Consider the following 12882-nt stretch of genomic DNA (forward strand, 5'->3'; position numbering starts at 1 on the left):
AAAATTGCATCCTTGATTTTGTGCCAACAGGAGCAGAATTAGGCCATTTTAACCTTTAAACTTGCTGTGCTATTCAGTACAATCATGGTTGAAATGCGTGTGTTTTGAAATCCACATTCTCATCCACCCCCAAAGACTTTTGATTTCATTTCCTAACCAGTGTATCAACCTCTTCCTTAAACGTACTGAGAGTGTTCACCTCAAGAGTTTCAAAGTTGTACAAACCTCTAAGAATATATTTCCTCATGTTTTTGTCATAAAACGGCGCTACCTAATTTTAAATGCTGTTCTTTAGTTCTGCACAAGATGAAACATCCTTTCCACATCCATCTTTCCGAGATCTTTCAGGATCTTGTACACCTCAGTCAAGTCACTGCTGGCTTTTCTAAACTCTAATGGAAGCAATCCTAGTCTGACCAACCTATTCTCCTACGACAACTCTCTTATTCCAGGTGTCAAACTTCCTCTCAACTGCCTTCAATGCATTTATATTCTTCCATAAACAAGGAGACCAAAACTGCACACTGTATTTGAGGTGTGATCTCAACAATGCCATGTATAGCAGAATATAATATCCACACGTTTATGTTCAATTCCTCTCATAAAGTGGCTAATGAAAAGCTATCCTTTTATTAATTTCTTCCTATACCTGCATGCTAATTAGTGACTCATGCATTAGAACACCTAGATCATTCTGTATGTCAGAATTCTGCTGTTATATGATTGAGTGACATTGTTTTATATTCTTCCCACCAAAGTGAACATCTTCACATTTTGCACATTATAACTGCATCTGTCGCTCACATCCTGCCTATATCTGTCTGCAAGAACTTTCTAAAATCTTCACAATATACTTCCCTACCTATCTTTGTGTAATCTGTAAATTTAGTGACCATGATTTGTCTGTTCATATTTAAGTCATTGATATTATAATAACTCAGGAAACCCATCTGGAAAGGATCATGCAAACCCCAAAATAGAGCCACTTTTCATGGTGTACACAGACTAGTCCCAGGCCGGGACAGGAAGTTCTGTAGACCCATCTGCTTTTTTTCCCTTCTTGGTTTCAGAAGTGCTGTTATACAGTTGAACGCTTTTCGCTATCAACAAATCGTGGTGGTATTTTTTCACCTCTACTAATCACCACCAGTAAATCACCTGTGTTTCCAGTTGCTGAGTCTGCTTTTTTGTTTGTTTTTATATTTGAGATTTGCTACCATACAAAATTAAATGTTTTTTTTATGATTCATGCACAGGAAAACTCAGATCCCTGTGCAGTGCAGTTTATTTTGGAAGCTCGCTCTATTTAAATACTTGTCTGCCTTCGGATTCTTTGTATAAATGTGCATGATCTCACACTTTCCTAGCAAGTGCTGTGTAAGTACTTAAGTTACTCTGCTAGAGTAAGAGATTACGGAGTTTATTATAATGCTGGAGAGGGAGGATGCATTAGAGGGGTGAGGGATAGAATTTATTTAGTTGGAGGCAAATAGCAACAGAGATTTTATGTCACTACTGAGTGTATTTTATAGGCTGCCAAATACAGGGAAAGATACCTTTGTCCATGCAAACCACTCTTCCCCACTCTAATCCTCCTCCACCTTCTTTCTCCAATTGCCCACCCTCTTCCCTTGGCTTTCCCAATCTCTCCAGCTTTCTTTTCTCATCCCTTTGCCCACTCCACTTTCTCCCCATAGTTTTCCTGTCCTTTATTACCATACTGATACTAAAGGGGGTAGTGTTAGAGGGTGTAGCAAAGGTTCGTGGCAAAGTTGCTGCGATAGTGGACTTTAGTTATGTGGACAGATTAGAGGATCTGGGACTGCTGTCCTTAGAGAGGAGTTGGCTGAGAGGAGATTTGATTAAGTTGCTCATAACCATGAGGAACCATTATAGAGTCATAGAGATGTACAGCATGGAACCAGACCCTTCGGTCCAACTCATCCATGTCGACCAGATATCCCAACCCAATCTAGTCCCACCTGCCAGCATCTGGCCCATATCCCTCTAAACCCTTCCTATTCATATACCCATCCAGATGTCTTTTAAATGTTGCAATTGTACCAGCCTCCACCACTTCTTGTGGCAACTCATTCCATACATGTACCACCCTCTGTGTGAAGAAGTTGCCCCTTAGGTCTCTTTTATATCTTTCCCCTCTCACCCTAAACCTATGCCCTTTAGTTCTGGACTCCCCCACCCCAGGGAAAAGACTTTGTCTATTTACCCTATCCATGCCCCTCTTGATTTTATAAATCTCTATAAGGTCACCCCTCAGCCTCCAATGCTCCAGGGAAAGCAACCCCAGCCTGTTCAACCTATCCCTATAATTCAAATCCTCCAACCCTCGCAACATCCTTGTAAATCTTTTCTGAACCCTTTCAAGTTTCACAACATCTTTCCGATAGGAAGGAGACCAGAATTGTACGCAATATTCCAACAGTGGCCTAACCAATGTCCTGTACAGCCACACTATGACCTCCCAACTCCTGTACTCAATATGCTGACCAATAAAGGAAAGCATACCAAATGCCTTCTTCACTATCCTATCTACCTGCAACTCCACTTTCAAGGAGCTATGAACCTACACTCCAAGGTCTTTTTTCTTTCAGCAACACTCCTGAGGACCTTACTATTAAGTGTATAAGTCCTGCTAAGATTTGCTTTCCCAAAATGCAACACCTCCCATTTATCTAAATTTAAGTTCATCTGCCACTTCTCAGCCCATTGGCCCATCTGATCAAGATCCCGTTGTAATCTGAGGTAACCACCTTCGCTGTCCACTACACCTCCAATTTTGGTGTCATCAGCAAACCTACTAACTATACCTCTTATGCTCGCATCCAAGTCATTTATATAAATGATGAAAAACGTTCCATTGGCAGAAGAATGGCCGATGCATGGACTTAAAGTGAATAATGAGTGTTAAGATCTGGAACACAGTGCCTAGCAGCTCAGATCAGTGGTGGCTTTGAAAAGATTGGAAGAGGAGAAAAAGTCACAGTGCAATGGGGAAAAGGCAGTGGAGTAGGAAAGCCAGATTACTTTAGCACAGAGCCAGCAGCAACACAATAGGCCAACAGGTCTCTTGTGTTGTAGCAGTTCCATGACTTTGTGATCTATGTAGCTCTCTGCTACCATCTTGTGAGAGTACTGTGGTATCACACCTATGGAGCAGGTAAGCATTTTATGCTGTTAATTTCTAGATAAATTCCCCATAAGAGTATTCAGCACCCTGAGCAGGTTAATGATGTAGTGTTGATAGCTGATCGTATGGGAGATATAAAACAATTATATATCTCCAGTATTGCTGTTCAGAAGAATGTATCAGTGAGTGAGGTGATGTATTTTAGAATTAGGTTTATTGTCACGTGTACTCAAGTCAAAAAAGAACAGGAGTACAGTGAAAGGTGGAAAATGTTGCTGAACACATGGCAACATCTTAGGTACAAAGTAGCAAAGTGCAAATCTCAGGTACAATAAATATAAATAACAAAAAAGTTATGGTGCATTACAGCTATGCATAGTATAAGTTAGGAAAATAAGAAATAAAGCTAAAAAGATATTCTAGTCTTTCTATAATGGCTTCCACGTGGTCTGATCAGGCTCCACTGGTTACCAGCCAGTAGCCATCTTTGCTCCGGGCCCACTGGCCTCCATCTCTGCTCTGCTCTGTTCCCGCTCCTCTCCGTCTCGGCTTGTCTCTGCTCCAGTCCGGGCTCGCTCACCTCCGTCCCTGAGCCGCTTAGTCCCTGTTGACCTCCATCCCCGTTGACCTCCGTCCTGCTTCACTCTGGGCACGCTGAGTGAAGAGGAAAAGATCAGAAGAGAAAAATGTGCGCAATAGAGAAAAAAATAAGGACGGTGTGGATGAGATCTGGCTGGAGCGTTCTATGTTACCATCTTGGAATCATTCATTTATCTTATTTACAGGAAAGACTGACTTGTGTTTATATAGGATGTGTCATCTGAAAGGAATTGATGATAAACGGGGTTCTAGGGAATTATAATTGCTGATGAGTAACTCTCACTTCTGTATCTCTGCATTTGTACGCTGATTATGTATTTTAGTCAATATATTTCTCTTCTACTTTCCACCAATTCCTCTACAGAGATTTTCCATCTTCTTAAGTTACTCTGCCAAATCTTATTCCAGTATTAATTGTAATTGCACGCTTCACGAAATGCCAAATCAGACTATACAGTAATTAGCAGAACCCAAAGTTTCCCCTTTCCAGTTTACTGAGGTGTCATGATTGATTGTTAATTGTTAAATCCGATACAGTATACAATCTATACTTTGCTTCAAACACTGTTAGGAAATCAGCACTAAAGCAATCCTTAGAGTTCCATATTCACCCATCCATTTTTGCTCTTGGACTGTCTATTTCATTTCTTGGATATTGAAACCTTAGTGACAGAATTGCACCTTCTGTCTTGAGATTGCAATCAACAGTGGTTGAAACTTACTGTCCTTTTGTTGCTACTAATTTTTAATTGATAGTTGACCATCCTTTGCAGCTGATGGCTTATTCATGACTAAATTAGAATCCTCCTCATTTTTTAACCCAACTGAAAACCTTCTGCACTTGAATTCAGATTGACCTCAAAACTCTTTATGTGAACTGGATGTAAACTGAGGAGTGAACACTGTGTTGTAGAAGTGTCTGTACCCAGTGAGAATAATGTCTGTTGCATTTACTTTTTTAGCACTGTAATAACTGGCCTTGTGCTAGTGGTAAATGCAAACTTACTTAATGCTGTGCCCTCTCGTGCACAGGTTTCAGAGAGAGTTGAAAGGCGCCTGCAAGAAATTGAAAAGGAAATGAGAACGGAAAGGCATTTGGCAGAACGTCGTGAAGACCAGCTTGGACACATGGCTGTACAACTGAAGGAGGTGAGGCATAGTCTTCACATTGGAGATTTGAAACATTTGCTGGTAAAGACAGTAAAGATAGTCATCTGTTCCAGTTATTTTGGTTTCTGAACAAACTTGAGAGTCTTTCGACAAGGCTACATGAAAGGGTTCACTGCCAATGATCATGATTTTGAAAGCTATTAAATGAAGTCCAACATTTCTACTTCAAAGGAGAATAGTGAATTAAGTTACTAAGCAGTGTTATTAAAGGAAATAGTGTGGGAGAGTATTTTGACTTTAGGCTGTAGAAAGTAATAGCACTGATAAGCTGTTTGTCACATGCACCGCCTTATTTTCCCTTCTACTGCCTTCATGTACTGGGAATTTTGGTAATAAATAGGAAACCTGCCTGCTGTCCACACCATGGTTGAACATGTCCCTTCTAAATAGGTTCCAGAAGACATTAGATTAATTTTCCCAAAAGCAAGAGATTGAGAGGTATTGACAGATGTAGTGGAAGGTTCCAACCATAAGATGTAGGAGCAGAAGTTGGCCATTCAGCCCATTGAGTCTGCACAGCTTTTGATGAGTTCATGACTGATCTGATAATCTTTAACTTCACTTTCTTGCCCTTTCCCTATAATCCTTGTTTCCCTTGCCAATTAAAAATCTGCCTTTCTCAGCCTTGAATATATTTGATAACCCAGCATCGACAGTCTTTGCAATAAAGAATTTCACAGATTCACTATCCTCAGTGATGAAATTCCTACTCCTCTCTGTCTTAAGCATGCAATCCTTATTCTGAGATTATGTCCTCTGGATTTAGACTCTACACCCACAGGGCAAACCAACCTCTCCTTATCTACCTTGTCAAGTCATCTAAGAATCTTGTACGTCTCAATAAGAGTGCCTCTCATGTTTCTAAATTTCAATGAGTACAGGCCCAATCTACTCAACCTTTCCCCATATGACAGTTCCTCCATATCCTGTATCATCCTTAGGAATCTGCTTTGGAATGCCTCGAATGCCAGTATTTATTTTCTCGAATAAGGGGCCCAAAACTGTACTCCAGCCTGACTGGTCCTTTGGATAGATTTGTTCTGTTTGAAATAAAGGCCAACATTCCATTTACCTTCACTATTACATGCTTAACTTGGATGCTGGCTTTTTGTGATTCATGGATGAGCATTTCCAATTCTTGCGTAACTTTCTGCAGTCTCTCTCCATTTAAAATAATAAGCCAATCCTCTATACTTCCTTCCTTCACATTTTCCCACGTTATTTTTCAACTGCCAAGTTTTTTCCCACTCACTTAACCTGATCATATCCCTCTGCAGACTCTCATGTTTGGCATCCTTACCACCTATTTTTGGGTTGTTCACAAACTTAACTCGTACATTAACTTTCCTCATCTATGTCATTGATGTATATTGCGAATAATACTGCTTCCTTGGTAGCTGAAGTTAAATATCTTTTTTTAAAATGATTACTTTTTATTTTCCATTATATCTATTTTCTTTTGTTATGTGTAGTGTTCCCTTTATATCATGTTACATATTGGAAATGGAGACCATATTGGTATGGCAGTGTAGTGATAAATATTAACAACGTGCACTTTTAATGAAGAAGATAAGTGTGCCCATTTATATAGTGATTTTTCAAGGCTGAATACCACCCCAGAGCTGTTAAATTACTTTTGAGGTATAGTGACAATTGTTATGTAGACTAAGATGTATTAATCACTGCTGAAAATGTGTTGCTGGAAAAGCACAGCAGGTCAGGCAGCATCCAAGGAGCAGGAGAATCGACGTTTCGGGCATTAGCCCTTCTTCAGGAATGTATTAGTCACCTTGACTGCATTGTCTTCCCATGAACAACATTGTGGTGAATTAATGTTTAATCTAAGTTGGAACATGAATGTATTGGTTGCAAATTCTTCGCTGTCTCGTTTAGGGAAGTGTCATGAAATTTTTTTCGATTTGATTGTGGTGATTAGGGTGTGATTTTTGTTCAATCTCGTGTTTGTGCCAAAGCAGTTGTAGAAAATTTGAACATTTACATAAATTTTGATTTTTAATTATCAGAATTTCAGTTTTAAACAAAAATTAGATACTCTTTGTTTTCTAGGCAATATATAATGAAATTTATCCCATTGGGATGTTGGACACCCTTGTAAACAACTATATTGAAAATCTAAGATTACTGTCCAAATGTTGGTGGAAGTCAGGAATATTTCTAATTGCTATCATTGTATTTGGGATGTGAATAATGTTCCAGGTGCCTAGATGGTAATAAGGTGCAAATATGTAATATCATACTGAGGTCGTCAGTGTGCCTGGGTGTTTAGGCATGTTGTCTGCTTTGAGGAGCAATGTTCCAGAAAAGATAAAACTCAATTAATCCTGGGTAAAATTGTTTAACATTTTAGCTTTGATTCTGATTTTGTTGTCAATAAAATACTGTTTTAAAAACTTGAGTAATAGTCAATCATGTGTATCCCAACCTTTGGCCCAAAAATCCTGAATTTTTCACCTGGCTCCTGTCAGACTTGAGAATTGGTTTAGTAGGGGCGAGAAAGTGAGCACTGCAGATGTTGGAGATAAGAGTCGAAACGTGTAGTGCTGGAAAAGCACAGCAGATCAGGCAGCAGCTGAGCAGCAGAACCATTGCTGTTTCAGGCATAAGCCCTTCATCAGGAATGACATTCCTGATAAAGGGCTTATGCCCAAAACGTCGATTCTCCTGTTTCTCGGCTGCTGCCTGACCTGCTGTGCTTTTCCAGTGCCACACCTTTTGAATCGGTTTATTGGGAGCAATCTAGAGAATCCTTTTTTTTTACAGTTGCTCTTTTCTGATTTAAACTATAATGAACAACTAAGTTGCATAAGCTCGATCTCTAGATGGCTTAAAAAGCAGGCATTTGCAGAATGGTCAAGTGAAATGTCTACCAGACATCTTTATTGTGACATGGAGTGCCGAGTTTTAACAAATGTTCATTTCAGATGCAATTCAGCATCTACAGTATTTGGCTATTGTATTAATCTGAAATGATCTCTGAGCCTGGAGCAGAACGGGGATTATTTTGTTGTATGTTCAGCAGGAAACTGCTGCTTCTGGCTTTCTGTTTCTGAGCAGAGTATACTCCCTAAACACTAAGAGAAAGGTGGATACCACTTTAGCATATACCTGTGACTCTTCACACTTTGAGTTTTCACTTTCCTGAGAGCCATGATGCCTCTGAGCTTTTATCTTTTAGCTTCAGAGTTTTGCATTTTCAAAGTTTTATTTTATAGCTGTGTTTCTTCTCTACTTATTTCCTGCCTCTTGTTTACTTTTTGCTGCTTTTACCATTTGCCCTGAGTATCCTTCTTAATGAACTTGAACAATTCCCCACTTTCCCTCCACATATTGAACCTGATCTGGGACTGGAGCTTCTCCATGTCAACCGTCTGCCAGTCAAAGCGTACTTTATTGCAACCAGGGGCTTCCTTTGTGGACACTGCAATATGAAAGCTGCAAATGTCAAGTGTGACTGGTATTATCTGCCAATGTGTAGGTGGTGACCATCTTTGCCTTGTGCCCACGTGGCCATCTGTGACTGCTATGGTGGGATCCACCTTTGCCAGCCATCTTGGCTTTTGTAGCGTATACTGCGATCAGAAATAGATAGCCTGAATCATCAGTTCTGGGGTGAATTCAGGACCATGGCCAGCAATCATGTAGTCGCGGTCATTATTGGTAGTTCCCAAGAACCGACATGGACTTCAACACTCAAAATAGACCTTCTACAGTTTGTAAAGCTTTCTGGTCTCAACCTTGACTTTCACATGACTGTATGGTATGCCAATGAACAAAACTGCATTAATGCCTCCACCCAACTGGTGCACTGAAATTAACTTCACTATCCTTCCCTGGGTGTTGTTACTTGTACGACTTGTGTTTTCATGATAATCCAGCAATTTTAATCATCTTTTTGTTCTGTAGTATCAGTCTGCGACTGATTAGATTAATGAATTTCACTTTGATGTGGGATTTGAGTTCAGAGTCAAATTCCATTCCCATTAAAATTAATAAAACAAAAATTATCTAATATGGACAAAGCTTCAGATATTTCGCTGAAAGATTCAGCGTTTGCAATGGGACAAAGTAAATCTATTAAAACTGGAGAGTTTATCTCAGAGCTTGGGTAGGTGGATAGGTTTAATGCTAGTTATTGCCTGCTTTCCTGCATTCAAATTTCTTATTGTGTCTTGTCTTTTTTGCTCCTTTGGAATTTCTCTAGCAGGCTGAATTCCCAAGCCAATATGCTATTATGAGCATCATTTAAATCAGCTGGATCTTTACTGTTCTGATCTGTGAGATGAATTCATGCTCCAGGAAGCTGACTGCAGCACAGATGTCTGCACGCGTGGATGTGCATGTATGAGTGAGAGATTTGCTCATACATTTTTTGAAGTTGTACAGATTCTGTGGGACCAATGATGGTTTATGATCTACTTAATGGTGTTATGCCACAAATTACTCCGTGCATCCACCCAAATTGTTTCTGGCCATTTTTGAGGCCCGCAAGCCTCTTGATATTCAACACAAATGGCACATGTGATTGAAACTGAAACTGATCTTGACATTTTTCTTTAAGCATACCATAGGGTTAAAATGAACAAAGGACAGGGGAGGGGGGAAAGTGGGTCTCATTAACTTTTAAAGCAGAACTGAGGGTAGGCTGAGAATGACGAGAACGAGGGTAGGTCCGATCAAGGACAGTGGTGGGAGACTGTGTATTGAGTCGGAAGAGATAGGAGAGGTCTTGAACAAGTACTTCTCTTCAGTATTTACGAACGAGAGGGACTGTATTGTTGAAGAGGAGAGTGTGAAACGGACTGATAAGCTAGAAGAGATATCTGTTAGGAAGGAAGATGTGTTGGACATTTTGAACAACTTGAGGATAGACAAGTCCCCCGGGCCTGACGGGATATATCCTAGGATTATGTGGGAAGCAAGAGAGGAAATTGCAGTACCGTTGGCAATGATCTTCTCGTCTTCACTGGCAACGGGGGTGGTACCAGGGGACTGGAGAGTAGCGAATGTTGTGCCCCTGTTCAAAAAAGGGAATAGGGATAACCCCGGGAATTACAGGCCAGTTAGTCTTACTTCTGTGGTAGGCAAAGTAATGGAAAGGGTACTGAGGGATAGGATTTACGAGTATCTGGAACGGCACTGCTTGATTAGGGACAGCCAGCACGGATTTGTGAAGGGTAGGTCTTGCCTTACAAGTCTTATTGAATTCTTCGAGGAGGTGACCAAGCATGTGGATGAGGGTAGAGCAGTGGATGTAGTGTACATGGATTTTAGTAAGGCATTTGATAAGGTTCCCCATGGTAGGCTTATGCGGAAAGTCAGGAGGCATGGGATAGAGGGAAATTTGGCCAATTGGATAGAAAACTGGCTAACCGGTCGAAGTCAGAGAGTGGTGGTAGATGGTAAATATTCAGCATGGAGTCCAGTTACAAGTGGAGTTCCGCAGGGATCAGTTCTGGGTCCTCTGCTGTTTGTAATTTTTATTAATGACTTAGATGAGGGAGTCGAAGGGTGGGTCAGTAAATTTGCAGATGATACAAAGATAGGTGGAGTTGTGGACAGTGAGGAGGGCTGTTGTCGGCTGCAGAGGGACTTAGATATGATGCAGAGCTGGGCTGAGGAGTGGCAGATGGAGTTCAACCCTGCCAAGTGTGAAGTTGTCCATTTTGGAAGAACAAATAAGAATGCGGAATACAGGGTTAATGGTAGGGTTCTTGGTCAGGTGGAGGAACAGAGGGATCTTGGGGTCTATGTACATAGATCTTTGAAGGTTGCCACTCAGGTGGATAGAGTTTGTAAGAAGGCCTATGGAGTATTATCGTTCATTAGCAGAGGGATTGAATTCAAGAGTCGTGAGGTGATGTTGCAGCTGTACAGGACTTTGGTTAGGCCACATTTGGAGTACTGTGTGCAGTTCTGGTCGCCTCACTTTAGGAAAGATGTGGAAGCTTTGGAGAGGGTGCAGAGAAGATTTACCAGGATGTTGCCTGGAATGGAGAGTAGGTCATACGAGGATAGGTTGAGAGTTCTCGGCCTTTTCTCGTTGGAACGGCGAAGGATGAGGGGTGACTTGATAGAGGTTTATAAGATGATCAGAGGAATAGATAGAGTAGACAGTCAGAAACTTTTTCCCCGGGTACAACAGAGTGTTACAAGGGGACATAAATTTAAGGTGAAGGGTGGAAGGTATAGGGGAGATGTCAGGGGTGGGTTCTTCACCCAGAGAGTGGTGGGGGCATGGAATGCGCTGCCCGTGGGAGTGGTAGAGTCAGATTCATTGGCGACCTTTAAGCGGCATTTGGATAGGTACATGGATGGGTGCTTAATCTAGGATAGAAGTTCGGCACAACATCGTGGGCCGAAGGGCCTGTTCTGTGCTGTATTGTTCTATGTTCTATGTTCTATGTTCTATTACATGGATAGAAAACAAGGTCAGCCAGTTTGAGAAAAGATGTAAAGAGTAAAACATTACTATTAAAACATTTCTATTAAATCTTCAATCCATATTTCTGTAAGCATTATTACAATTGCTAACATCTTGCACTTAATAGTACCATTGATACCAGGAAATTGTTCAACCTTTTCTGGGAAGGAATGATTAGAGAGTGAGGGTTGGAGGAGGATGGATTGTGACAGTATCTAAAGGGACTAGGTTTTGATGAGATTGAAGGATTTAAGAGCAGGAAGTAAGAGGGAAGTTGTGTTATTATGGTCATGTCACTGGACTAGTAATCCAGAAGAGGCAAAAGTGAGGACTGCAGTTGATGTCAATCAGAGTCTAGATTAGAGTGGTGCTGAAAAAGCACAGCAGGTCAGGCAGCATCCGAGGAGCAGGAAAATCGACGTTTTGGGCAAACCTCAGGAAACGAGAGTTCCTCTCTAGTAATCCAGAATGCCAGGCTAATGTTCGGTGATTCAAATCCCACTATATAGGTGATGGAATTTGAACTCAATTTGGAAAAATAAAGTTTGGGATAAAAAGCTAGCCATGTGGTGACCATGTCTGTTGTTTTAAAAACCCATATGATGGAAATCTGCCATCCTTACTTGCTTTGGCCTGTGTGACTCCAGACCCACAGCAATATGGATTGAATCTTAAGTTCTCTGGGCAATAAATGCTGGCCCAGTCAGTGACCCCAATACCTGATGAATGAATTTAAAACAAGGCTGAGGCATTTCGTGTCCGTCTTTGTTCAATTTCACCTCTGACACAAGGTTACAGGTTCAGCTCACACTTCAGGGAGATGCAACTGTGTGATCTAGACTGACACCCCAGTTTAGTATTAAGGCAGTGCTACACTGTCTTAGGTTTTGGGTGAATTATCAAACTGAACCTGATTTACTTTCTCAAGGAAAGGCCAGTACTTCTGCTGTACTGTTGGAAGAAAAGCAAGGGAATTATGTTCCATCTTCTAATGAATATCATTCCAACAGAGAACTCAGTTGTTAACTCGTTGCTGTAAATGGAAAGTTAATGTATATAAATTGGCTGCTATGTTTCCTGTGTAAGAGAAATTAAAAATATACTTTTTTGACTGTAGACCATTTTGAGATGACCCTAAGTCATGAAAGCTGCGGTACAAATGCAAACCTTTATTTTTCTTTTGTGGTGAGGGTTCTGACACAGCCAAAATAGCTCAAAAATGGAGCAAAGAGAATAGTGAAATGCAAAAAATGTCCAGAATTGAATGTGGTGAAAGGAAAAGGACTGAATGATGATGTAGGGACGGCACGATGAGGCTATAAATCAGAAGGTTTCTCAAAAGTTGATGTGCACATGGACACTGAGCTGGTAAATGTTGGAAAGGACCTGAGCTTATAAGGAAATGGAATGTGATCTGAGATAAGATAGAGATCTTGAATTTGAAGAAGTGTTCTGAAGAAGAGGCATTTCTGACATGAAATGATAGCTCTTTTTCTCTCTCCACAGATGCTGCCTGACTGCT

At 40.8% G+C, this 12882-nt stretch overlaps 1 protein-coding gene across 6 annotated transcripts in view; it reads left to right on the forward strand.

Moving 5' to 3' along the window:
• The window catches only part of LOC140476087 (centrosomal protein of 128 kDa-like), a 416326-nt gene that overhangs the window by 51955 nt on the left and 351489 nt on the right, over positions 1-12882 (forward strand). For all 6 annotated transcript variants that reach the window (XM_072568114.1, XM_072568117.1, XM_072568115.1 and 3 more), the window contains exon 8: positions 4781-4897. In XM_072568114.1, coding sequence (XP_072424215.1) covers positions 4781-4897 — 117 coding nt within the window. The remainder of the gene's footprint in view (positions 1-4780; positions 4898-12882) is intronic.

This window comes from Chiloscyllium punctatum, chromosome 4 (assembly GCF_047496795.1).
Source record: "Chiloscyllium punctatum isolate Juve2018m chromosome 4, sChiPun1.3, whole genome shotgun sequence".
Lineage (NCBI taxonomy): Eukaryota > Metazoa > Chordata > Chondrichthyes > Orectolobiformes > Hemiscylliidae > Chiloscyllium > Chiloscyllium punctatum.